Source organism: Neolamprologus multifasciatus, chromosome 13, assembly GCF_963576455.1.
Source record: "Neolamprologus multifasciatus chromosome 13, fNeoMul1.2, whole genome shotgun sequence".
NCBI classification, from domain to species: domain Eukaryota; kingdom Metazoa; phylum Chordata; class Actinopteri; order Cichliformes; family Cichlidae; genus Neolamprologus; species Neolamprologus multifasciatus.
The window spans coordinates 45,243-72,859 of NC_140451.1; the positions used below are offsets into that span (position 1 = coordinate 45,243).

The 27,617-nt window shown below is 45.4% G+C and overlaps 2 protein-coding genes across 2 annotated transcripts in view; one reads left to right on the top strand and one right to left on the bottom strand.

Moving 5' to 3' along the window:
• Positions 1-3,644: 3,644 nt before the first annotated feature.
• LOC146504712 (protein NLRC3-like) overlaps positions 3,645-27,617 on the bottom strand; it is a 245,145-nt gene continuing 221,172 nt past the window's right edge. Inside the window, exons 10-14 of the mRNA XM_085183401.1 lie at positions 23,228-23,401; positions 9,722-9,895; positions 7,899-8,072; positions 4,699-4,745; positions 3,645-4,544 (exon numbers count right to left, since the gene is read on the bottom strand). Of these exons, the coding sequence (XP_085039527.1) occupies positions 4,000-4,544; positions 4,699-4,745; positions 7,899-8,072; positions 9,722-9,895; positions 23,228-23,401 (1,114 nt within the window). The 3' untranslated portion in view covers positions 3,645-3,999. The remainder of the gene's footprint in view (positions 4,545-4,698; positions 4,746-7,898; positions 8,073-9,721; positions 9,896-23,227; positions 23,402-27,617) is intronic.
• Positions 24,443-25,559, top strand: LOC146504713 (uncharacterized). Its single transcript, XM_085182729.1, has one exon. It carries the CDS (start codon positions 24,522-24,524, stop codon positions 25,557-25,559), a length of 1,038 nt encoding a protein of 345 aa, XP_085038855.1. The 5' UTR covers positions 24,443-24,521.

Genomic DNA, 27,617 nt, shown 5'->3' on the forward strand with positions numbered 1-27,617 from the left:
CCAGAACGCGAGACCATGGAACGCTACATAACGGAGTCTCTGACCGCAGGTATTATTCGCCCATCTACTTCACATTTAGCAGCAGGATTCTTTTTTGTAGAAAAGAAAGATAAGAGCCTGCGGGCCTGCATTGACTTTCGAGGGCTGAACAAGATCACAGTTAAGAATAAATATCCACTCCCCCTGCTGGCCTCAGCATTCAAACTACTACAGGGAGCGGTCGTGTTCACCAAACTGGATCTTCAGAACGCCTATCATCTGGTTCGCATCCACAAGGGTGACGAGTGGAAGACGGCTTTCAACACCCACCTGGGGCACTTCGAATACTTAGTGATGCCTTTCGGTCTTATTAACGCCCCTGCAGTCTTCCAGGCCCTGATTAATGATGTGCTCAGGGACTTTATTAACCATTTTGTCTTTGTGTATCTGGATGACATTCTGATTTTTTCCAGGTCGCAGACTGAGCACATCAACCATGTACGTCTGGTTCTACGGCGCCTATTGGAGAATTGCCTTTTTGTGAAAGCGGAAAAATGTGAGTTCCATGTGCAAACTGTTTCTTTTCTGGGTTTCATTGTAGAACAGGGGCGTTTGCGAGCTGACCCGGCCAAAGTCAAAGCCGTAGTGGAATGGCCTGTTCCCAAGACCCGCAAGGAGATGCAGAGGTTCCTGGGTTTCGCCAATTTCTACCGCCGCTTTATCAGGGATTTCAGCAAGGTAGCCCTTCCTCTAACCAACCTAACTTCTCCTAAGTTGTCTTTCCAGTGGTCCTCCACAGCCCAGCAGGCGTTTGATCGGCTCAAGCACCTGTTTTCCTCAGCTCCGGTCCTCGTCCAGGCGGACCTCGGCCGGCCTTTCATCGTGGGGGTGGACGCGTCCGATTCGGGTGTGGGAGCGGTTCTCTCCCAACGGATCGACGGCAAGCTACATCCCTGTGCGTTCTTCTCCCGCAGGTTGTCTCCGGCTGAGAGAAATTACGATGTGGGCGACCGGGAGTTGCTCGCCATCAAGTTGGCCCTCGAGGAATGGCGACATTGGCTGGAGGGCACTGAGCAGCCTTTCGTGGTGTGGACGGACCATAAAAATCTGGCGTATCTCCAGGCAGCCAAGCGCCTCAATGCCCGACAAGCCAAGTGGGCCTTATTTTTTACTCGTTTTCACTTCTCCATTACTTACAGGCCCGGTTCTAGGAATACTAAGCCCGATGCGTTGTCGCCCCAGTTCGCACCGGAGACCGATGAGGACGAGAAGGACAAACCCATCCTGCCCCCCACCTGCATTGTGGGCGCACTTACATGGGAGATTGAAAAGGTGGTCAGGGACGCCCAGCGACGGGAGCCCGACCCAGGCATGGGCCCGGAGGGGAAACTGTATGTTCCTACGGCGCGTAGTCAGGTCATTCACTGGGCACATACTGCCAAGTTTTCGTGCCACCCAGGTAAAAATCGCACTGTCTCCTTTCTACAATGTTTGTTTTGGTGGCCCTCTCTTATTCTCGATGTCCAGAGCTATTTTGCGGCATGCCCGGTGTGCGCACGGGACAAAACCTCCAACTCACCTGCTTCTGGCCTCCTGCGATCGTTACCCACTCCAAAACGCCCATGGCCGCACATCGCCCTGGACTTCGTCACCGGCTTGCGTCCCTCTTCAGGTAACACCTCCATTCTAACCATTGTTGACCGTTTTCCCAAGGCCGCCCACTTCATTGCTCTGCCCAAGCTTCCTTCTGCCCTGGAGACGGCCCAGTTACTGACGCAGCATGTGTTTCGGCTCCACGGCATACCCCAGGACATCGTTTCCGACCGTGGCCCTCAGTTCACCTCGCGGGTTTGGAAGGAGTTCTGCGCTGAATTGGGAGCTCAGGTCAGTTTGTCCTCCGGGTTCCACCCCCAGACTAATGGTCAGACCAAAAGGGCCAAGCAAGAGCTGGAGGCCATGTTGCGTTGCGTCGCATCATCGAACCAAGTGACCTGGAGCGACCAGTTGGCCTGGGTGGAGTATGCCCACAACGCAAGCACTTCATCAGCAACTGGACTCTCGTTCACAGATTCACTTTGTCTAGGGTGTAATTCTGGGGTTTCGCACAACCCTGAATTCAAATCATGAATACATAATGGGCTTGGATTTACAACATTATGAATGAAATGTGCTCTATTCGGAAGCGGCAGGGCCCCCTCCCCTTTTGACAGGTTGCTTGTGAGACTTTAAATCATCAAACTGTAAATTATAAATTTTAAATTGTTATTGATCCATTTACCCCTAGTCCTAAAGTGTATGTTTATTTACTTACTCTTCTTATATGTTTCTTATTTACTTGCACTGTTGTAACTGGAGCCTCATCGTCTCGTCTCTCTATATACTGTACTGTATATAGCGGAGATGACAATAAAGTTTACTTTGACTTCAGCAGCGAGTAGGCACATCGAGGGCTCTTGAGCTCACTTTTCGCTTATAGAATTTCGAAAAAACATCGGTGTAAATTATAAGTGTGTATCATAATATCTGGTGTTTTCGTGTTTGTTGGTTTGTTTTTATTTTGTTTTATTTTGCGAGTTGGTTATTAGATGCTGCTCCAGCCAGCCAGTGAATCCCCCGCTGCCCCGCCCTCTCCTCCTTGTGCCGCAAGCAGCAGGTGCACCTCGCAAATGGAGGGCGCCCTTACTCCGAGCAAATGGGTGATAGAAAACCGATCGGTGCCTATGCCATCTCCCAAATGCGCTGGCTGATGTCGGGGCAGCATGAGTTAAGGGGGGGCAGCAATAGTGCCTCCTTATTAATACTGGTGTCATCTGCATAGCAGTAAAAATGTATGCTATGCCTTCTGATGATACTGCCTAAGGGAAGCATGTATAATGTAAACAGAATTGGTCCTAGCACTGAACCCTGCGGAACACCATAGCTGACCTCAGTGTGTGAAGAGGACTCTCCATTTACATGAACTGACTGGATTCTATTAGATAGATATGATACAAACCACTGCAGTACAGTACCTGTAAAACCGACAGCATGTTCTGACCGCTCTAATAGGATATCATGGTCAACAGTATCGAACGCTGCACTAAGGTCTAGCAGGACAATCACAGAGATGAGTCCACTGTCAGAGGCCATAAGCAGATCATTTGTAACCTTCACTAAAGCTGTTTCTGTGCTGTGATGAGCTCTGAAACCTGACTGAAACTCTTCAAATAAGCCATTCCTCTGCAGATGATCAGTTAGTTGTTTGACAACTACTCTTTCAAGGATGTTTGATATGAAAGGAAGGTTGGAGATTGGCCTATAATTAGCTAAGACAGTTGGGTCTAGAGATGGCTTGTGCACATGGGGGAGCGGTCGGGATTGGCACTGTGGAGTAGTGGAGGCTTTAACCAGCTGTGGAGTCGTTTTCTTACCGTGTTTGGCAATGTACAGGACATTCAGACTGGTTACTGTGATCTTGAGACTGTGAAAATAAATGTTTGCATGTTTGTTTTTTACTGCAAGCCGACTTTGTGGATTATTTTCAACTGCACAAGGACATGTGTAGGGCATGACTACCACCTAGTGCTTCCGCGGTAATAGTTAGGTCCCTCCAAAATAAGAACTTTCTATTATTATTAATGATCTAATGATGAAAATTGATCAGATTATTATGGAAGTTCATGTTTCTTTGATTGGATCAGTTTTTTCAAAGCAGCTGTTTTTATAGAATGACAGAAACATGAGAGATGCTGAATGTCTTTAATATTTGATACACTGAGTACTATTGGATGTCCACTTATACAGCCATGATGGAAAAATCTCATTAAGAAAGAGAAATCAAACATTTGGATTCATTTTAATGAGCTCAGACTTGTTGAAAATGCAGAGGAGCTGGTTATGAACTGAGCTTCAGAGAAACACAACATACTGATATTCACTGTGAAGCTTTGAGTGGAAAAAGACAACATGAGGATCCTGGAATAATGGGAGCTTCCATCTTTAGAGTGTTTCTATAAGAAGAGGACACTCTTTACACTCAACTCAGCACAGGGACACTGAGGAACCAGTTGACCAGAGTGTAAACCCAGGATAAAGAGTTTGAGTGAATGTGGTGTTGAAGGTGTGGAGGTGGATCAGAGTGTCAGAGGAGACTCTGTAGAAGGACAGAGTGCCAGCAGGACAGTCCACATACACTGCTACTCTGTTAGAGACAGAGGAGGAGGACGAGGAGGACGAGGAGGAGATGGATGTTGCAATCTTACTGTGCCAGACAGTACAAGGACCATCAACAGAGCAGACCAGACTCCATGAATGCTCATTGTATCCAAACACACGGTGTTTAGTGTTTCCTGTCCTTCTGATTCTTCTGTAACTCACTGATACAAAAACTCGCCCTCTCCACTCAACCTCCCAGTAACAGCGACCAGTCAGACCATTTCTACACAGCAGCTGATTATAAACATCAAATCTGTCTGGATGATCAGGATATGACTGAACCTCCTCCACATGTGTCACCTTCCTGTTGTTGTCAGACAGTTGGAGCTTTGTGTGTACTGTGTTTGTGTCGATTGTGAGTTGACAGGAATCTGATGGAAAGAACAAACACAATCCAGCTGCAGTTATTGATCCATCATCTGTTCATTGATTGACACTTTGATGATGACTCCTGACATCAGGATGATGAAGATGGTTGAATGTGTGCTGTTTTGTTTTCATGAATCACATTAAAAACACACTTACACTTCCTCAGACCTGGTGTCAACCATCGGACTCCAGCAGGCTCCACCCTGAAAGGAGGAGGGGGGTCAGAGCAGCACAGTCAGCATGCACACATGGACATTACATCGCTCTCATACACATACTGTTAGACACTGATAAAGAAACAGTCCAACATTTTAGCAAATATACTTCAATCCATACGTGGATTAAACTGCTGATGATTTGGACTGATCCTGATCTGTCAGTGCACCACTGTATTGAATGAAATATGACTGTTTCAAACTGTGACCTTCATTATCTTTATATTCCTCTTCTGTTTAGATGGAAAGGAAATCTCCCTGCCTTTGCTGCCTGTTGTTTTCTCCTCTTGGTGTCAGTGTGGTTACTGTAGATGACCTCTGACCTCTGAGTGACCTCAACTTCAGCATGAAGGAGAGGAAGGCCCTCCCATCACTTAGCAATGCAACAACATTCTTGCAGTTCTTAATTGTGACAAAAATACGTATGACTTAATTTCTGTATGAGCAACTCGATCACCTATAACATCTTTAAGTTTCTCGCTTCGATCCTCAACCCGCTGGTAAGCAGCTCTGAACACCACATCCAGAACACCTTGGATTTTCTTGAGAAGGTGAGAGACGTCATTATGGAGGCAGATGAATTCATGGTCTCGTATGATGTTACATCTCTCTTCAATTGCATTCCAGTCACTGAACCTTTGGAGGTAGTTCGTAAGAGATGTGAGGTAGTTCGTAAGAGATGTGAGATTATTATTCTAAACTATGTTATCTTATACCCATAGTCAAGGTAGATGAATTATGTTAACAGCTGTAGAACATAAATATATCCCTTAGTCTAGGTTGTGTGCAAAGTATGTAGCTTAGTTTCCCTTATATATTATTATATTATTATATTTTTAGGTTAAAAGAACATGACCATTTTTGTAGTATGTTAGACAAATGTTCCAGTATATTTTTGGGGTTGAAAGAATGTGACCATCTTTGGGTTTTGTTAGATAGGTGGGTGCCGCCATTTATCTGCTGTGAATGTATTACACTGTTTTCTTGACATTTCAAACTGCTAAATCATGATGAGAATGTTGCGTGCGAAGGACCTTTGGACGATAATAGCAAAAACAGACCACATTCCATGCCCCCACCTTTGTAGGGGGTAGAAAGACAGGGAGTCAAGGTCATAACTTAGGCGCCATGACAGATAAGAGAGACTGTGAATGTTTAGGTTTACGACCAGGTGGGGGCCAGTAGAAAGTATAAAAAGCTGTGTAACACACCACCATTTTGAGATTTGCTGTAACCCTCTTCATGCATCTCTCCCCATCCGGATGGTTTTATGCTCATTGTGTGAAAATTGTATGGAAATAAAGGATTGTTGATTGAGCATTTATACACCGAGTATTGTCCTTCCTTCAGCCCAAAGATTCAAAGAATTGGGAGATTTCAACAGAGATTACAGGATGACCCCAACCTCAGCAACAGGACCACTCTCAGCACCGACCAAGTGTATTTGTTCTTGGTCCTGTATCTGCATTCCACCTATTTTACATAAAGGGTCACTACTACAAGTAGAAACAATGGTATTTGAGTTCTTTGTCTCTTACTGTTCATTGTCAGGATGTCTGCCTGTTTCCCTTCATGTTATCTAGTCATAGTCATAGTATTAGTTCAAGTCATAGTCACAGTTTTACTTTTGTCTGTTTACCTAAACTTGGTCTTTCTTTTGGTTTTTGTTCACGTGTTTGGCCAGTATAAAGGCTCGCCTTTTGTTGAGAATGCAGCGCCTTCCTTCAGTGTCTACTTTCGGGACCATGCAACAATCATTCTGTACAATATGACAATTATAATTCTACAACTGTTTACAACTGTTTATAACTTGCATAGTTCATATTTCTGTGTAGCTTTTTTAATTTTGTATTTCTGCATAGCTTTTTACTTCATATTTCTGTATAGTTTCATATTTATATCTTGTTCATAGCCTGTACATAGCTTGTACATCGACTACAGCCTGTACATACTTATAGTTATAGTATATTCATAACATACCTTCATACCGTGTACATTTTAACATATCCATAATAGACCCATATTTTGTACCCTCATACCTATAACAGACCCATTTCTTTAATATATTTATATATCTATATTATTGCTAATATATATTTTGTAATATATCTATTATGGCTAAAGCACTTCTGGAGCGATGCAGACTGTATTTTGTTGCCTTGTACTTGACATGTGCAATGACAATAAAGTTGAATTCTATTCTATTCTATTCTAAACCACATTGGCGCACCCCGCCATGAAAGGTTCCCAGTTTCACCCATTGTGGCCAACTTTTACATGGAAGAAGTGGAAAAGAGGGCTTTGTTATCCTACCCTGGAATACCACCGAGTCATTGGTTCAGGTATGTGGATGGCACCTGGGTGAAAATCAAATCTCAGGACGTATCAGATTTTGTGGATCACATTAACTCGGTGGACCGACACATCAAATTCACCAGGGAGGATATGAAAAGTGGCAGGTTAGCCTTCTTAGACTGTAAGATTTCCATCAGTAATGGGGGACATCTAAAAGCTGATGTATACCGTAAACCTACACATATCGATCAGTATTTAAGATTTGACTCTCATCATCCACTGGAGCACAAAATGGGTGTCATCAGGATGCTGCAACACAGAGCGAACACCATCCCCACAGACACCGCGGCCAGGGAAGCAGAAGAACATCACATCAAGAAGGCCCTGAGTAAATCTGGTTATCTCTATCTTCCACCTGGGTCAATAGTGAATTTAGTTATTTATTCCATCGTTTTCAGTTCCATTACTTTAAAAGTGTGTATTGACATTTCAAAGTACATTGTGACCTTTGCCTATTAAAAGCAATAAAAACACATAAATATATTTCTGCAGGGCTGCTTGCCTTTAAATTTACAGAAAACATATCCCTGTAGTTTTCAGCTTCTACGACAGTTCTCATTATACTATAATAATGTTTTTTCTTTTGCTAAACACAACTGTTTCCTCTGCTCCCAGTGGCTGTTTTAATCTAGGATAAATAATATACTGAGATATCTGCAGTTTTCCCTTGAGACCTACTACATTAATGTCTCCAATAAATCAGTTCATCTCACGTCTATATCAAACAAACAGGAACCGACTGATGGACAGAGGAAATTTTGTCTCTATCAGACATCCTCTCTATACCTGAGAGTGTCCATTCTCCAGCCTGGGTCCTTCAGTCCAGCCAAGAGCAGCTTCATCCCTGAGTCTCCTGGATGATTGTAGCTCAGGTCCAGCTCTCTCAGATGGGAGGGGTTGGAGCTCAGAGCTGAGGCCAGAGAAGTACAGCCTTCCTCTGTGATCAGACAGCCTGACAGACTGCAGACATACAAACCAACAATCCATCTGTCAACAACCATTTTCTCTTTGTCACATACAATAACATATATCCATTTACAGCTGTGTTATTCTGCTTATCCAACTGAGGGCCATAGGGCAAGACAAGCCACAAAGATAGAGAGACAAACAACCATCCACACTCACTTTAAACACATAAAACATATCCTGATCCATTCCAGTGACCCTGAATCCTCCCGTTGTAGAGAGCGCAAAGTCAAGCTTTTCCATCCTAATTGAAAAGCTTTACACTTTTGTAGCACTCTGTATTTATTAAAATGTAGAAGCAGTTGTACCCTGAGTTGTACACTGGATCTGCAGAAGCTGTCAGACACTACGTGGGCTTGCAGAGAAACTGCCCTCAAGACAATGAGGAAGATCCTCCCAGCTGTCATGCAGTTTCTTATGGAAATACTACAGCAAGATACCCCAGACTCTTCAGCAGGTAATGATCCTTCTCAAAAGCATCAATTTCGAATTCATCCTGTGTCTGGAGATCACCTGAACAGGCTACAGAGAAGGCTGTATCATTGGGCCCCATCTGAGGCCCCTGGACAAGCTTGGAGGAGGAAAGTGCCAGAAAAGTTTGTTTGTTGCCACAACAGCTACTGCTGAAGACCATGCTTTCTCAACCCTTTCTGAAGGAGAAGGTAACTACACATGGGAAATCTTAAATGCCTTTCAATGCCCGACAGTCCCAGAGAATTGGAAAACAGCAATAATCTCTACAGAGGCACACCAAGCTGTGAAGAAACCCTGCCAGTTCTCTGACATTGAGAATGAACACAAATTACAGACAGGACTTAAGGTCTTTCGTGCTTCATACTCATGCATCCCACTAATCAGTGTGATATCCTTCTTTCAGTGGTCAGAGTAAACAATGCACATTTGATCTTCCTCAACCCGACTGAGCTGCTGAAGACATATGGCACATTCCCAGTGTCCACAGCAAGTGTGGAACATTCTTTGTCAAAACTAAATCTGGTTCAAACCAAACTTTGTAACCTTTGCTATCAGCACTATCAGCAGCAGGAGCAGCAGCAACCCCTCAACAGCAACTTTGTACCCATCAGGTTTTTACCTGGTGGGTATAGTGGTTAAATAGGCCATGTTTGTGTTGCATTGTCCTCACCTGATGACAGTGATATGTAGTAATTCCATATTAGGTTCTTCATGAATGTGGGTTGTTGTTATTCAGCCTGGTTCTATGTGCCCCCCCCCCCCTTTTTTTTTAACCTTGAGCACCCACCCCTTCAGACATCTCTACATTTGCCCTGATGGTGATCTAGCCATTTAAAAAGAGAGCCCCTTTAATGACAATGAAACTCTGAATGGCACAAGATGACTTGCTAGCCCATAAGACTAGGCTTCCAAGTTTCTACTGTAATTGTTGTCATTAATACCTAATTTCGACATTTTATCACAAAACATGTAATATCGATGAGAAATATGCCTAAATATCTTAACTGAACACTGCATGAAGTAATTTTCTTTTAACAACTGTATATAAACTGTGACTAATGAAATCTTTTGACTGTAATTCAGTGTGTAATAATCAACTCAAAGGTAAAGCTTATTAATGAAGTTATTCTGATTTTAGACTGTATCAGTGGAAAAGTCTGAATCCTGACCTCAGATTTTCCACTTTGCAGTAAGAACTCTTCAGTCCTACACACAGAAGTTTCACTCCTGAATCCTTCATGTCAGAGTTACTCAGGTCCAATTCTCTCAGACTGGATGACTGTGGGCTTACAACTGAGGACAGAGCTTCACAGCTTTTTTCTGAGAGGTTGCAGAAACTCAGTCTGAAAAACAAAATAAAATCACTTAATATGTTGAACCCAGACAACAAAAAGTTATACCTCTATATCTAAATGGAAACCATTGAGTAGGAGGAGGAGGAAGAGGAAATTTAGTGGTACTACCTACCTAAACTACTGTCACTGTCACTTAACTAATTATGATGTCTGTCACTAAAATACAGTTTGAATTAATCCTCATTTCCTAGCTTAGTTCTTTGTCTGAGATAAGACATTTTAACTCCTTCCACATTCTATTTCACATCAGTTCCAGGGACAGATGACTCAGTCCTCAACCTGAGCTACAGCCGCAGAACCAAGAGCCGACTGTGAGCTCTGCTCCACCCAAGCTACAGCCTCCAGAGCCTGCTCCAAGCTCTTTGCAACCCCTGCTAGAGCCACCTAACCCTGCTGCAGGCCCTACCTTATCTCCACAAGAGGTTTTCACTCCTGCAGGCCCTGCTTTGTCTCTACCAGAGGTTTTGCACCATCAGGTTCTGCTTCATCTCCACCAGAGGTTTCTGCTCCTGCTCCATCTATGCTAAAGGTTTCCAAGCTGCTGGTTCTGCTATGCCGAACTCAGAGGTCTCCACCAAGCCGCGCTGATGGTGACCTACCAAGCTACTCTGTGGCTGGCCTCCAGATCAGCTCCGGCAGCCTTTTAGCCTTCCGTGCCTCTTTCGTATTTAATTGTGTTAGCCTTTTTGTCTATGTGCATCATGCTACGTTCTACATTCTATGTTTCATTAGTCCGATTCAGTTCAGTTCAGCCCTCAGTTCCTGGTCTTGTCATCATCGGTTCCACGTGTGTGTTTTCAGTTCAGTTCAGTTGTTCAATTTAGTTCAACCTTTCATGTTTTGCACATCCTGTATTTATAATAAACACCATACACATCCTTGAACAGCCTGTGATTCCTGCATTTGGGTCCTCTTCTTGCCTAGCCACACACTGAACGTGACAACTTTATTTTAATTGGACAGTTTCAGGGAGCATACGTCTCCACTTCCTTAGCCTTCTGATGTAAAAGCTGTGAAAACCTGCTATAAACATAACTTATTGTCTTGTTTCGGCTGTGGGGTAGGCAGGAATGGACCCAAACGCAAACTCACGGAAATGGAACTTAAACTCAAAAGCACAGCTTTATTACTGGGAAAAAAGATCATACAAACAATACAAAACTAAACAGGGAAAAACTAATTATAATGTCCACAAGGAGACACAGGGAGAATCACGCACTGCTATGAGGGACGACACGACACGGAACAGAGGGAGGCTCTGACATAAATTCACAGGGAAGTGAAAGCAAGGTCTCTCTTGGAAATGAGATTTTTAATCTCAATGAGATTTTTACCTGGATAAATAAAGGACTAACAAAAAATATGAGGAACACAGCTGAGGATAATTACACATGACAGGATGGGAAAGACACAGAAACTGAAAGTGCTGACACCCGACACGAACCTTCAACGCAACACAGGACGTACACAGAGGCAACCTGGAGGGAGAAAGAGAACAAGGAGCAGCACATGACGGGGTGAGGAAAACACGGAATGCAGGGCACCAGAACTAACATCACAATATAAACACAGTGACCCAAAGGGAGACACAGAGGGCAACTACATGAGGAAAACCTAGTAAATACACAGGGACCCAAATAAAATACAAGAAACTCAATCTAGGAGACTAGGCTATGAATAAAGTAGGGCAACAAAGAAAACTTAGAACATAAATTTATAATACACAACAATGAGGCACAAGAAACTCAAAACACTGGGTCTAGAGACCCAGGACCCTGACACTTAAAGCTGATGACTGGAAAGATCATCTTAACAAAGATGAGAGGAGGACATTCCTGTGTGCAATAGCAGTTTTTGATATGGGCGACATGGGCGGTTGCCCAGGGCGGCATTGTGGTGGGGGCAGCATCATGGGTATCGGCAAAAACAGTTGCTCGTACTAATGCTGCCCTGACATCATGCCATCTTATTTTGGGGATTGCATAGGCACCGATCGGTTTTCTATTGCCCATTTGCTGGGAGTAAGGGCGCCCTCCTTTTGCGAGGTGCAGCTGCTGCTTGCAGCACAGGGAGGAGGGGGCGGGGCGGCAGGGGATTCTCTGGCTGGCTGGAGCACCATCTAATAACCAACTCGCAAAATAAAACAAAATAAAAACAAACCAACAAACACAAAAACACCAGATATTATGATACAGGCCTACAATTTGCACCGATGGTTTTTCGAAATTCTATAAGCGAAAAGTGAGCATGAGAGCCCTCGGTGCACTTGCTCGCTGCTGTGCTGAAGTCAAAGTAAACTTTATTGTCATACAGTACAGTATATAGAGAGACGAGACGACAAGGCTGAAGTTACAGTAGTGCAAGTAAACAAACAATAAATATAAGAAGAGTAAGAAAATAAATGTACAGTTTTGGACTAGGGTAAAGGGATCAATAACAATTTAAAATTTATAATTTGATTTAAAGTCTCACACAACCTGTTGAAAGGGGAGGGGGCCGGCTGCTTCCAAATAGAGCACATTTCATTCATAATGGTGTAAATCGAAGCCCATTATGTATTCATGATTTGAATACTGGGTTGTAATACTAAACCCTAGAGAAAGCGAATCTGTAAACTAAGGTGTAGGTCTATTAGGTTATGTTGTGGTGATCCTCGGGTTGGGGGATGGGTGTTCATTCTGGAGTGCAAAATTAAAACCAATGGAAGATCAACAAGAAAAGTTCAAAGACATCAGGTGCTCAGTTTAGAAAAAAGAGAATAGAAGAAGAGAAACGAGCAAAAGAGCAGATGTGTCATTGGATAATGGCAGGTCATCCTGAAACAATCAGAATCATAATCAGCATACTTTATTAATCCCTAAGGAAATTGTGTGGGTTACAGTAGCTCCAAGAAATAAAAAATGTAAATATAGTAACAGTAACACACTAAACTCCAAAGATTACATTATGTTACAGATTTTACACATTTAGGAAACAGCACTAGTATATACTCCTCCGTGAATCGCAACCTTATCGTGGTGGAGGGGTTTGTGTGTCCCAGGGATTCCAGGGACTATGTTGTCTGGGGGCTTTTGCCCCCTGGTAGGGTCTCCCATGGCAAATTGGTCCTTGGTGAGGGACCAGACAAAGAGCGATTCAGAAGACCCTTATGAAAAGAACACCGAGGGAACAGTTTACCCTGGCCCGGCCGGGCACAGCCCGAAGAGGAGACATGGGCCCATCCTCCCCCAGGCCCACCACCCACAGGAGGCGCCATAAGGGTCGGGTGCATTGTGTGCCGGGTGGCGGCCAGGAGCGGAGGCCCTGGCGGACTGACCCCCGGCTGCCAAGACTGGCAATAGGGACATGGAATGTCACCTCTCTGGTGGGGAAGGAGCCTGAGTTAGTGCGTGAGGTTGAGAGGTACCGGCTAGATATAGTCGGGCTCACCTCTACGCATGGCTTGGGCTCTGGAACCAGTCTCCTGGAGAGGGGCTGGACTCTGTCTCAGTATAGAGTTGACCCTGGTGAGAGGTGGCGGCCTGGGGTGGGTATTCTAATATCCCCTCGGCTTTCTGCCGGTACGTTGGGGTTTTTCCCAGTGGACGAGAGGGTTTGTTCCCTGCGCCTTAGGGTCGGGGAACGGGTCCTGACTGTCATCTGCACTTATGCGCCGAGTGGCAGTTCGGAGTACCCAGCCTTCTTAGAGTCCCTGGGGGGGGGGGGGGGGGTGCTGGAAGGTGCTCCACCTGGAGACTCTGTTGTCCTGCTGGGAGACTTCAATGCTCACATGGGTAACGACAGCGAGACCTGGAGGGGCGTGATTGGGAGGAACGGCCTCCCTGATCTGAACCCGAGCGGTGCTTTGTTATTGGACTTCTGTGCTAATCACAGTTTGGCCATAACGAACACCTTGTTCGAACATAAGAGTGTCCATAGTGCACGTGGCACCAGGACGCTCTAGGCCGTAGGTCGATGATCGATTTTGTAATCGTATCACCAGACCTGCGACCATATGTTCTGGACACTCGGGTAAAGAGAGGGGCTTAGCTGTCAACTGATCACCACCTGGTGGTGAGTTGGATCAGGTGGCGGGGGAGGACGCTGGACAGACCTGGTGCACCTAAACGCGTAGTGAGGGTGTGCTGGGAATGACTAGCAGAGGCCCCAGTCCGTGAGATCTTCAACGCACACCTCCGGCAGAGCTTCAACAGCATTCTGAGGGAGGCGGCGGACATTGAGTCCGAATAGACCATGTTCAGCGTCGCCATTGCCAAAACTGCTGCATTGAGCTGCGGCCGCAAGGTGGTTGGTGCCTGCCGTGGTGGTAATCCCCGAACCAAATAGTGGACACCAGAGGTGAAGGGAGCCACCAGGCTGAAGAAGGAGACCTATCGGGCTTGGTTAGCCTGTGGGACTCCGGAGGCAGCCGACGGGTATCGACAGGCCAAGCGGAATGCGGCTCGGGCAGTGGCTGAAGCAAAAACTCGGGTGTGGGAGGAGTTCGGAGAGGCCATGGAAAAAGACTTTCGGACTGCCTCGAAGAGATTCTGGCAAACTGTCAAAAGGGGAAAGCGGTGCTCTACCTGCACTGTGTATAGTGCTGGCGGAGCGCTGCTGACGTCGACTGAGAAAATTGTCAGGCGGTGGAAGGAATACTTCAAGAACCTCCTTAATCCCACTGACGCGTCTTCCGAGGAGGAAGCAGAGTCTGGGGATGAGGGGAATGACCCGCCAATTTCCGGGGGCGAGGTCACTGAGGCAGTTAAACAACTCCTTGGTGGCAGAGCCCCTGGTGTTGATGAGGTCCACCCCGAGTTCCTGAAGGCTCTGGATGTTGTAGGGCTGTCTTGGTTGACACGCCTCTGCAATGTTGCGTGGAGATCAGGGGCAGTACCCCTGGACTGGCAGACCAGGGTGGTGGTCCCCATCTTTAAGAAGGGGGACCGGAGGGTGTGTTCCAACTACAGGGGGATCACACTCCTCAGCCTCCCCGGGAAAGTCTATGCCAGGGTGCTGGAAAGGAGAGTTCGTCCGCTAGTCAAACCTCGGATACAGGAGGAACAATGCGGTTTTCGTCCTGGTCGTGGAACACTGGACCAGCTCTTCATCCTCTCGAGGATACTTGAGGGTGCATGGGAGTTTGCCCAACCAGTCTACATGTGTTTTGTGGACTTGGAGAAGGCATTCGACCGTGTCCCTCGGGGTGTCCTGTGGGAGGTGTTGTGGGAGTATGGGGTGTCTGGCCCATTGCTACGGGCCATTTGATCCCTATACAACCGTTGCAAGAGCTTGGTTCGAATTGCCGGCAATAAGTCGGACTCGTTCCCGGTGGGTGATGAGCTCCGCCAGGGCTGCCCTTTGTCACCGGTTCTGTTCATAATTTTTATGGACAGGATTTCTAGGCGCAGCCAAGTGGCGGAGGGCTTTCGCTTTGGTGGCCTCAGAATCTCATCTCTGATTTTTGCGGATGATGTGGTTCTGTTGGATTCATCGGGTGAGGGCCTCCAGCTCGCACTGGAGCGGTTTGCAGCTGAGTGTGAAGCAGCAGGAATGAGGATCAGCACCTCCAAATCTGAGGCCATGGTTCTCAGCCGGAAAAGGGTGGAGTGCCCACTCCGGGTCGGGGATGAGTTCCTGCCCCAAGTGGAGGAGTTCAAGTATCTCGGGGTCTTGTTCGCGAGTGATGGGAGAAGGGAGCCAGAGATCGACAGACGGATTGGGGCTGCAGCTGCAGTAATGCAGACGCTGCACCGGTCCATCGTGGTGAAGAGGGAGCTGAGTGTAAAAGAGAAGCTCTCAATTTACCAGTCGATCTACGTCCCTACCCTCATCTATGGCCACGAGCTGTGGGTAGTGACCGAAAGAACGAGATCGCGGATACAAGCGGCGGAAATGAGCTTCCTCCGAAGGGTGGCTGGCCTCTCCCTTAGAGATAGGGTGAGAAGTTCGGCCATCCGGGAGGGGCTCAGAGTAGAGCCGCTGCTGCTCCACATCGAAAGGAGCCAGCTGAGGTGGTTTGGGCATCTGACAAGGATGCCCCCTGGGCGCCTCCTGGGTGAGGTGTTCCAGGCATGTCCCACCGGGAGGAGGCCCCGGGGCAGACCCAGGACACGCTGGAGAGATTATATCTCTCGACTGGCCTGGGAACGCGTTGGTGTTCCCCCGGATAAGCTGGAGGAGGTGGCTGGGGAGAGGGAGGTCTGGGCCTCTTTGCTTAGGCTGCTGCCCCCGCGACCCGGCCTCGGATAAAGCGGATGAAGATGGATGGATGGATGGATGGATGGCACTAGTATATACAGATCACTCAATTATAAATATTAGGGATTAACAGAGGTGATTATAGATAAATGTCAAGAAAACTCACAAGAATATTACAGAGTGGAAAAGAGTGTGTGTAAAAAGGGTGTAACTATTGCAGTGTTTACAGTGTATTAGATGCAGGAGTTGTACAGGAAGATGGCTACAGGCAGGAATGATTTCCTGTGTCGTTCAGTGGTGCTTTTTGGTGATTTCAAGTCTCTCACTGAACGTGCTCCTGTGACTAGTGTGTCAAATTTCCTCTCCTGTGAAGGAAATTTAAAACTGCTGGCTAAGGGTAAACGTAAATTCAGTAAAATCATAATTCACGTCGGCAGTAATGACACCCGGTTACGCCAATCGGAGGTCACTAAAATCAATATTGAATCGGTGTGCAACTTTGCCAAAACAATGTCGGACTCTGTAGTTTTCTCTGGTCCCCTCCCCAATCAGACCAGGAGTGACATGTTTAGCCGCATGTTCTCCTTAAATTGCTGGCTGTCTGAGTGGTGTCCCAGAAATGATGTGGGCTTCATAGATAATTGGCAAACCTTCTGGAGGAAACCTGGTCTTGTTAGGAGAGATGGCATCCATCCCACTTTGGATGGAGCAGCTCTCATTTCTAGAAATATCGACAAATTTATTAAACCCCTCAAAACATGACTATCCAGAGTTGGGACCAGGAAGCAGAGTTGCAGTCTTACACGCCTCTCTGCAGCTTCTCTCCTCCTGCTACCCCCCCAAAAACCCATCTCCATAGAGACTGTGTCTGCTTCCAAAAAGACAAAAAACAAACTAAAAACCAGCAACAAACAACTTAAACATTTACAAAGAAAGAACAATACAGTATCCACATCTGAACCAAAGAGTAAAACAGTGAAATGTGGATTATTAAATATTAGGTCTCTCTCCTCCAAGTCTCTGTTAGTACATGACTTAATAATTGATCAACAAATTGATTTACTCTGCCTTACAGAAACCTGGTTGCAGCAGGATGATTATGTTAGTTTAAATGAATCAACACCCCCGAGTCATTCTAACTACCAGAAATCGCGAAGCACAGGTCGAGGGGGCGGTGTGGCAACTATTTTTCACACCAGTCTATTAATTAATGAAAGACCAAGACAGACTTTTAATTCATTTGAAAGCCTGATGCTTAACATTGTCCACCCCAGCTGTAAAACTCAGAAACCAGTCTTACTTGTTATCATCTATCGTCCACCTGGGCCTTACACAGAGTTTCTGTCTGATTTCTCAGACTTTATATCTAATTTAGTTCTGAGCTCAGATAAAATAATTATTGTGGGTGATTTTAACATCCATGTTGATGCTAAAAATGACAGCCTCAACATGGCATTTAATCTGTTGTTAGACTCAATTGGTTTCTCTCAAAATGTAAAAGAACCCACCCACCACTTTAATCACACTCTAGATCTTGTTTTAACATATGGCATAGAAACTGAACATTTAACAGTGTTTCCTGAAAACCCTCTCCTGTCTGATCATTTCTTGATAACATTTACATTTACAATAATTGATTACGCAGCAGTGGAGAGTGGACTTTATCAAAGTAGATGTCTTTCTGAAAGCGCTGTAACTAAGTTTAAGAATATAATCCAGCCACTGTTATCATCGTCAATGCCCTGTACCAACACAGAGCAGAGCAGCTATCTGAACGCTACCCCAACAGAGGTCGATTATCTTGTTAATAATTTCACCTCCTCACTACGTACGACTCTGGATACTGTAGCTCCAGTGAAAACTAAGGTCTCTAATCAGAAATACCTGACCCCGTGGTATAATTCTCAAACACGTACCCTAAAGCAGATGACTCGTAATCTGGAGAGGAAATGGCGTGTCACAAATTTAGAGGATCATCATTTAGCCTGGAGAAATAGTTTGTTGCTTTATAAGAAAGCCCTCCGCAAAGCCAGAACAGCTTACTACTCATCACTGATTGAAGAAAATAAGAACAACCCCAGGTTTCTCTTCAGCACTGTAGCAAGGCTGACAAAAAGTCAGAGCTCTTTTGAGCCAACCATCCCTTTAACGTTAACTAGTGATGACTTCATGAACTTCTTCACAAATAAAATTTTTATCATTAGAGAAAAAATTACCAATAATCATCCCACAGATGTAATATTATCTACAGCTACTCTTAGTTCCATTGATGTTAAGTTAGACTCTTTTTCTCCAATCGATCTTTCTGAGTTAACTTCAATAATTACTTCCTCCAAACCATCAACGTGTCTTTTAGACCCCATTCCTACAAAACTGCTCAAAGAAGTCCTGCCATTGATTAATTCTTCGATCTTATATATGATCAACCTATCTCTAATAATCGGCTATGTACCACAGGCCTTCAAGGTGGCTGCAGTTAAACCTTTACTTAAAAAGCCATCTCTAGACCCAGCAGTCTTAGCTAATTATAGGCCAATCTCCAACCTTCCTTTCATATCAAAAATCCTTGAAAGAGTAGTTGTCAAACAGCTAACAGATCATCTGCAGAGGAATGGTTTATTTGAAGAGTTTCAGTCAGGTTTCAGAGTTCATCACAGCACAGAAACAGCTTTAGTGAAGCTTACAAATGATCTTCTTATGGCCTCTGACAGTGGACTCATCTCTGTGCTTGTCCTTCTTGACCTTAGTGCAGCATTCGATACTGTTGACCATAATATCCTGTTAGAGCGATTAGAACATGCTGTAGGTATTACAGGTACTGCACTGCAGTGGTTTGTATCATATCTATCTAATAGACTCCAATTTGTAGATTTAAATGGAGAGTCCTCTTCACGCACTAAGGTCAATTATGGTGTTCCACAGGGTTCAGTGCTAGGACCAATTCTGTTTACATTATACATGCTTCCCTTAGGCAGTATCATTAGAAGACATAGCATACATTTACACTGCTATGCAGATGACACCCAGCTCTATCTATCCATGAAGCCAGATAAGACACACCAATTAGTTAAACTGCAGGAATGTCTTAAAGACATAAAGACTTGGATGGCCGCTACCTTTCTGCTTCTTAACTCAGTTAAAACTGAGGTTATTGTTCTCGGCGCTGAAAAGCTTAGAAATATGGTATCTAACCAGATTCTTACTCTGGATGGCATTAACTTGGCCTCCAGTAACGCTGTGAGGAACCTTGGAGTCATTTTTGACCAGGATATGTCCTTCAACGCACATATTAAACAAATATTTAAGACTGCTTTCTTCCATTTGCGCAACATCTCTAAAGGTAGAAAAATCCTATCTCAGAGTGACGCTGAAAAACTAGTTCATGCATTTATTACTTCCAGGCTGGACTACTGTAATTCATTATTATCAGGATGTCCAAAAAACTCGCTGAAAAGCCTTCAGTTAATCCAAATTGCTGCAGCAAGAGTACTGACAGGGACTAGATAGAGAGAGCATATTTCTCCTGTTTTGGCTTCCCTTCATTGGCTTCCTGTTAAATACAGAATTGAATTAAAAATCCTGCTCCTCACATACAAGGTCTTAAATAATCAGGCCCCATCTTATCTTATTGACCTTGTAGTACCATATCACCCTATGAGAGCACTTTGCTCTCGCACTGCAGGCTTTGTTGTTGTTCCTAGAGTATTTAAAAGAAGAATGGGAGGCAGAGCCTTCAGTTTTCAGGCCCCTCTTCTGTGGAACCAGCTTCCAGTTTGGATTCAGGAGACAGACACTATCTCTACTTTCAAGATTAGGCCTAAAACTTTGCTTTTTGCTAAAGCATCTAGTTAGGGCTGGACCAGGTGACCCTGGATCCTCCCTTAGTTATGCTACTGTCATGGTTTGCCAGGGCAAGCCATATGGAATTATTAACAGACCCAAGATGCAGCACAACTGAGGTGAGGGAGCTTTGTTTGTGGAGCGTGCACATACAACAAATGCGAGGGTGGAGAAAACAGAACAGAAAACCTAAACTGGGAAAACTAAGCAAAAACAAACCTGAAAACGGAGAAGCAGGGAGACATGGGAAATGATGCAGAATGACTCAGAGAGTGAACAAAGAAGGACAGATGGAGATAACGCAGACGAACCAGCAACACACGAGAAAATACAGGGCTTAAATACACACAGGGCAATCAGGGAATGGGAAACAGGAGGGCGGCACGGCTGGGAGTAATTGGACATAACGAGACAAGGGGAGGTGAAACTAGAAACACTGACGGGAGACGCAGACCTTCAACATAAAACAGGAACTCACACATTCAAAGACACAGACCAAGAAACGCGGACTTGACATGGAAATACAAAGTCAGAGATGGCTAACACTAAACTGAGGAAGAACAGAACCAACAACAAAAGAAATAGAAAACCAGAACCAAAATACATCATAATAATAGAAAACACAAAACGTTGTGTCAAAAGACCCAGGATGATGACAGCTAAAATAGACGTAGGCTGCCGGGGATTCCCATGATGCATTGAGTTTTTTTAGCCACCACCATTTTGTCCGTCTGTATCTGGAAGTCCCACAGGATCTTAGCTCGGTCATTCTCCACCACCCTTGGAGGCGTCTCCCATTTTGACCTCGGAACTTCCAGGCTATATTCGGCACAGATGTTTCTGTATACTATGCCAGCCACTTGGTTATGGCGTTCTGTGTATGCCCTGCCTGCTAGCATCTTGCACCCTGCTGTTATGTGCTGGATTGTCTCAGGGGCATCTTTACACAGCCTGAACCAGGGGTCTTGCCTGGTGTGATAGACCCAAGCCTCTATGGCTCTTGTGCTTCTTGTGCTGCCATGATTAGTGCCTCTGTGCTGTCTTTCAGTCGAGCTTTGTCCAGCCACTGGTAGGATTTCTGGATATCAGCCACGTCCTCTATCTGCCGGTGGTACATATCGTGCAGGGGCCTGTCCTTCCATGATGGTTCCTTGTCTCCCTCCTCTTTCTTTGGTTTCTGCTACCTGATGTACTCACTGAGCACTCGGTCAGTTGGGGCCATCTTCCCAATAAATTCTTGGATGTTTGTTGCCTCATCCTGGACTGTGGTGCTGACACTCACCAGTCCCCGGCCCCCTTCTTTCCACTTAGCGTACAGCCTCAGGGTGCTGGACTTGGGGTGAAACCCTCCATGCATGGTAAGGAGCTTTCTTGTATTTATGTCAGTGGCTTCTATCTCCTCCTTTGGCCAACTTATTATACCAGCTGGGTACCTGATCACGGGCAGGGTGTACGTGTTGATGGCCCGGATCTTGTTCTTACCGTTCAGCTGACTCCTCAGGACTGGCCTGACCCTCTGCAGGTACTTAGTGGTTGCAGCTTTCCTAGCTGCCTCTCCATGGTTCCCATTCGCCTGCGGGATACCCAGGTACTTGTAACTGTCCTCTATGTCTGCAATGTTGCCTTCTGGTAGCTCGATCCCCTCAGTTCGGACTACCTTCCCTCTCTTTGTTATCATCTGACTACACTTCTCTAGCCCGAATGACATCCCGATGACATTGCTGTATATCCTGGTAGTGTGGATCAGTGAATTGATGTCTCGTTCACTCTTGGCATACAGCTTGATGTCATCCATGTACAGGAGGTGGCTGACAACTGCTCCGTTCCGTAGTCGGTATCCGTAGCCAGTCTTGATCTATCTTTGCTATCTATCTATCTATATATATATATATATATATATATATATATATATATTAGGGGTGCAACGATACTCGTATTGATATTGAACCGTTCGATACAGTGCTTCCGGTTCGGTAGGCATGTGTATCGAACAATACAAAATTTTTAATTTATTTTATCAACTTTTCTCCTGACAATGCTGTCTGTGTTGAGAGCTCAGTGGATCTGCGTTCGACTACTCCGCCTAGGCTGCACTGTCGAGCGCACGATGTTTAATATGCTGCTGAGAATATAGCCCAGAAGAAGCGTATAGTATAGGTTTTATTTTGGAAAGAGCCATTTCTCTGTAATAAACTCTCTTTTCCAAAGATGAGTGATTTCTCGATCAGATAGATTTATTTTTTTATTACTTTGTTGTTTCAGCAACATTACATTTAAAAACTGTACTTTTGAGTTAAAATATATATTTACAATTTTAATAAATGACATATTAAAAAAGCATGAACATTTTTTTGTATCAAAAAAATATCGAACCGTGACACCAAAGTATCGAACCGAACCGAACCGTGAATTCTGTGTATCGTTACACCATATATATATATATATATATATATATATATATATATTTTTTTTTTTTGTGTGTGTGAGTGTGTGTGTGTCCATTTTTCTCTGGTTAAATATGGTATGGTTCTGACAACAGTTTTTACAATGAAATATGTTAATATACAGTCTTAGAGGGACGACTGAACAGGATACATAGGGGGTGCTAGAGGGAGTGTTCGCCCAGGGCTCCAAACAGGCTAGGACCATCACTGCCCATGTAATAAATATTGCATTCATAATTCGTGTACAGCAGTCTTTAAACCAGTGCCAATATTAAACAGAATCCTTATTTAAATGTTTTATGGCAACTTCCCAGTAAAAATGCTTTGTATTGCTCTACTGCTGTCAGGCGTGGTGTGGAGGCGAGGAAGAAGGAACCCAAACGCAGGACTCGCAGGTAGGTGAAGCCTGGTGTTTTATTGTCGATGGAGTGAACACACAGAAAAGAGGTAGGAAATGGCTGGCTGGCTGGACGACTGACTGAATGAATGAATGAAGGACGGACGGACTGACTGAATGGCTGGCTGGCTGGCTGACTGAACACAGGTGGAAGCAACAACATAACATGACAATGACACGACAAATAACGAGTAGAAACAGAAGACTTAAATACACAGACTGATGAGGATGATAATGAGAGACCGGTGAGTACACAGCTGAACATACTCTGGCTAATGGTACGAGACGAGCTGACACAAGAACAAACAGGAAGTGAAACAGGCAGTGGCAAAATAAACTGAACATGAACAAAACTGAAAGCACTGGGTCGATGACCCAGGAACCCTGACAACTGCACTTTCTGACAATTTTTAACCCAGCTGTCCAAAAAAAAAAAAAAAATCAAAAAATAACTCTCACCTCACAGTTTCCAGTGTACAATGTGGACTCTTCATTTCTGCAGACAGAAGAGTCACTCCTGTATCCTTCAGGTCATTGTTACTCAGGTCCAGGTCTCTCAAACTAGACGACTGGGAGCTGAGAACTGAGGACAGAGCTTCACAGCTTCTCCCTGAGAGGTTACAGCCACTCATTCTGAAAATCAATTTCTATTCAAATTAAATAACATTATCTGCTGAACCATTACAACAAAAAGAAACATGTTAATGTGCAATTGTGATGGTCCTAGGTCATTTGACCTAGTGTTTTGATGTCAATTTTTGTATTATGGTTATGTTCATTTAGTTAGTTGTGAGTTTATTCTATATTTTGAATTGTCTAGGTTTCTCTGTTTAGTTCTTGGCCATTAGTTTCCCCTTGTTTTATCCAAGATGGCGCCGCGTATGGATGCCCTGGTTTTTCAGTGCGTTACTTCTGTTTTGTTTTTGTGCATAACTTGTGTTTCTGGGCACTCCAGAAACACCAGAGAAGAGCTTCTTAACTACAGGACTACAACACCTGTGGATTTACTTCCAATATTTGTCACATCTGCGGCAGATTTACTACAGACTTTGATCAGGAAAGTGAGACGCCGAAGGAGAGGAAAGCGAGCCAGCGCACTCATGCATCTGAGGAGACGCGGACTGTGAACTGCTTTTCCTGGGATCTTCCTTTCCAACGTACGCTCACTCAGGAATAAGATGGACGAGCTGGCCCTGATGAGAAGCATGAACAGAGACTTTGCCTCCTTCTGTGTCTTATGTTTTACGGAGTCGTGGCTCTGTGAGGACATCCCGGACTGCGCGCTCAAGCTGGAGGGTTTTCATCTGCTGCGTGCGGACCGGCAGGCCTCTCTCTGGTAAGACCACAGGTGGAGGTGTCTGCTTCTACATTAATAGTGGCTGGTGCACAGATGTAACAGTGATTTCTCAGCACTGCTCTTCCTGTCTGGAATACCTTTTTATTCAGTGCAAACCATTTTATTCTCCGCGGGAGTTTGCTTCATTCATCTTGGCCGCTGTTTACATCCCGCCAGATGCGGATGTGCAGGCAGCTCAGTGCGCACTCGCGCAGCAGATACTGCACATGAAGTGGACATTCCCAGACTCTGGGACTTTGCTCTTGGGGACTTAACAAAGCCAATCTGAGCCAAGAGCTATCCAAATACAAGCAGTATATTAAATTCCCGAACAGAAAGGAGAGGACATTGGACAGCACGATCAGCGGGGCCTATTGTGTGGTGCCCCGCGCTTCATTTGGACTTTCTGACCACGTCATGATCCACCTGATCCCCGTGTACAGACAGGGGCTGAAGCTCTCCAAACCTGTCGTGAGGACTAAAAAACTGTGGAGCAACGAGGCTGTGGAGGAGCTTCGCACGTGTTTGGAGTCTACAGACTGGGACACAATGAAGGCTGCTTCTAACAGCTTGGATGAGTTTACGGACATTATCACCTCCTATATCCACTTCTGTGAGGACAGTATTGTGCCATCACGCATCAGGGTGAGTTATAACAATGACAAACCCTGGTTTACTCCTAAACTCAAAAAGCTGTGGCTGGAAAAGAGAAAAGCGTTCAGAAGCGGAGACAGGGACTGCTACAGAGAGGCCAAGTGCAGGTTCACTAAAGAAGTGGACATTGCTAAACATCAGCACTCTGAGAAGATGCAGCAGCAGATCTCAGAGAATGACTCGCCCTCTGTGTGGAAAAGTTTTAGAAATATCACCAACTACAAGCCTAAAACCCCCCACTCCACTGATGACTTGCTCTTGGCCAACACCCTTAATGACTTTTACTGCCATTTTGACAAGCCATCAGGCAGCCTTCACACCTCCAACGTCCCCAACAATAGAGACACTTTGGAAACTCATTCCCCCACCTCTCCCCCCTCCATAGAGCCATCACCACCATCAAACACTTCACCTACAACACCTCCTTCCACACCCCACACCAAGGAGGATTTCACACCACCTTCTCCCACCACAACTCTTCATATTCATGAAGCAGATGTGAAGAAGCAGTTTAAGAGTCTGAATGCTCAAAAAGCTCCTGGCCCAGACGATGTGTCTCCTGCCACCCTCAGACACTGTGCAAACGAGCTGGCCCAAGTGTTTTCTGGCATTTTCAACTCCTCACTGCAAGCATGTCATGTGCCTGCCTGCTTCAAGTCCTCTACCATAATCCCAGTCCCCAAGAAACCAAGGATCACTGGACTAAATGACTACAGACCTGTGGCTTTGACATCTGTGGTCATGAAGTCATTTGAGCGCGTGGTTCTCTCCTACCTCAAGACCCTCACGGCCCCCCCCTAGACCCCCTGCAGTTTGCATACAGAGCCAACAGGTCTGTAGATGACACTATCAACATGGCTCTACACTTCATACTGCAGCATCTGGACTCCCCAGGAACCTACGCCAGGATCCTGTTTGTGGACTTCAGCTCTGCCTTCAACACCATCCTTCCAGACCATCTCCAAGGCAAGTTTTCCCAGATGAATGTGCCTGATCCCATATGCCGGTGGATCACTGACTTCCTGACGGACAGGAAGCAGCATGTGAGGCTGGGAAAGAATGTCTCGGACTCCCGGACCATCAGCACCGGCTCCCCTCAGGGCTGTGTTCTTTCTCCTCTGCTCTTCTCCCTGTACACCAACTGCTGCACCTCCACCCACCAGTCTGTCAAGCTAATCAAGTTTGCAGATGACACCACCGTTATTGGACTCATCTCGGACGGGGATGAGTCTGCCTACAGGAGGGAGGTTGAACGTCTGGTGTCCTGGTGCAGCCACAACAACCTGGTGCTGAATCCTCTGTGGACTCATTCCGCTTCCTGGGTACCACCATCACCCAGGACCTGAAGTGGGAGCCCACCATCACCTCCGTCATTAAGAAAGCCCAGCAGAGGATGTACTTCCTGAGGCAGCTGAAGAAATTCAACCTGCCAACACGGACAATGATGCAATTCTACACTGCAATCATCGAGTCCATCCTCACCTCCTCCATCACTGTGTGGTACGCTGGAGCCACTATCAGGGACAAACAGAGACTGCAGCGTGTTGTGCGCTCTGCTGAGAAGGTGATTGGCTGCAGACTCCCATCTCCGCAGGACCTGTACACCTCCAGGACACTGGGGCGTGCAGCTCGGATCACAGCTGACCCTTCTCACCCTGGACACAGTCTGTTTGACCTGCTCCCCTCAGGCAGGAGGCGCCGGTCCATTCGCACCAGAACCTCTCGCCATAAGAACAGTTTCTTCCCCTCTGCTGTTGGACTCATGAACAATAACCATATGACTGTTCCCACCACTAACACATGACCCTACGCTGTGTTTACTGCATCATTCCATGTTTGGCACTGATCACCACCTGCACTCATGTATATATCTATCTACTTAGCACTTTTAATTCTTATTTTTATATCTATTTAAGCGTTATATGACAGTATGTTTGCACTAAGTACCGCAGCAATTTCCTAATGTTGTAAACCTGCTCAACATTTGGCAATAAAACCCTTTCTGATTCTGATTCTGATTCTTGTGTCTTTGTCCTTTGTGTCCCTCTCTGTTTGCCACTGTTTGCATCTTCTTTCCCTTTTCTTTTCCCATCTCTCCTCCTTATGTTTCATTCTATGCATCCACAGCCTGTCATGTCTCTCCTCTCGCTCTCTGGTCTCACTTTCTGTCACGGTTACCCGACAAGCCATGTGAGTTGTGAATGGACGACCCAAGACGCAGGCACTACTGATGTGAGTGAGCTTTATTGGTGGAGAGTGACATCCAATACACAAGCGAGGGTGGCGAGCGACAAAACTTAAGAACCAAGCTAAAATGGGAAAACTAAACAACAAACCTGAACAAGAGGGAGCGGAGGAAACACGAAGGACGATGAGCAGGGAGAACAGCAGGGAGAAAAGCATGGATGAACACAGGGAGACGCAGGGAGGTAACACAGACAGACCAGTAACAAACAGGAGAAAACACAGGGCTTATATACACACACAGGAGCAATCAGGGAATGAGAAATAGGAGGGAGACACAGCTGGGGTTAATTATACATAACGAGACAAGGGGAAGCAAAACTAGACTCACTGCACGTAGGACTATGACTATGACTATCAAAATAAAAATGGAAACACATGGAACACAAGGAAGACAATTACTAAACTAGCAACCAGAACAACAAATAAGAGAGGACAAATCCATGAATAACCAATAATCAGGAAATAGAACTCAAACACAAAACACTGGGAAACACCCAGGACCATGAGGTGGGCGATCGTGGTTCAGGGGGTTGGGAAGCTCATCTTGTAACTGGAAGGTTGCCGGTTTGGTCCCCAGCTCTGTCTGTCTTGTTAGTTGTGTCCTTGGGCAAG

What these genes read in the sequence shown, in the direction of transcription:
- LOC146504713 (XM_085182729.1), top strand. Translation starts at nt 24,522, where the DNA reads ATGATCCACCTGATCCCCGTGTACAGACAGGGGCTGAAGCTCTCCAAA.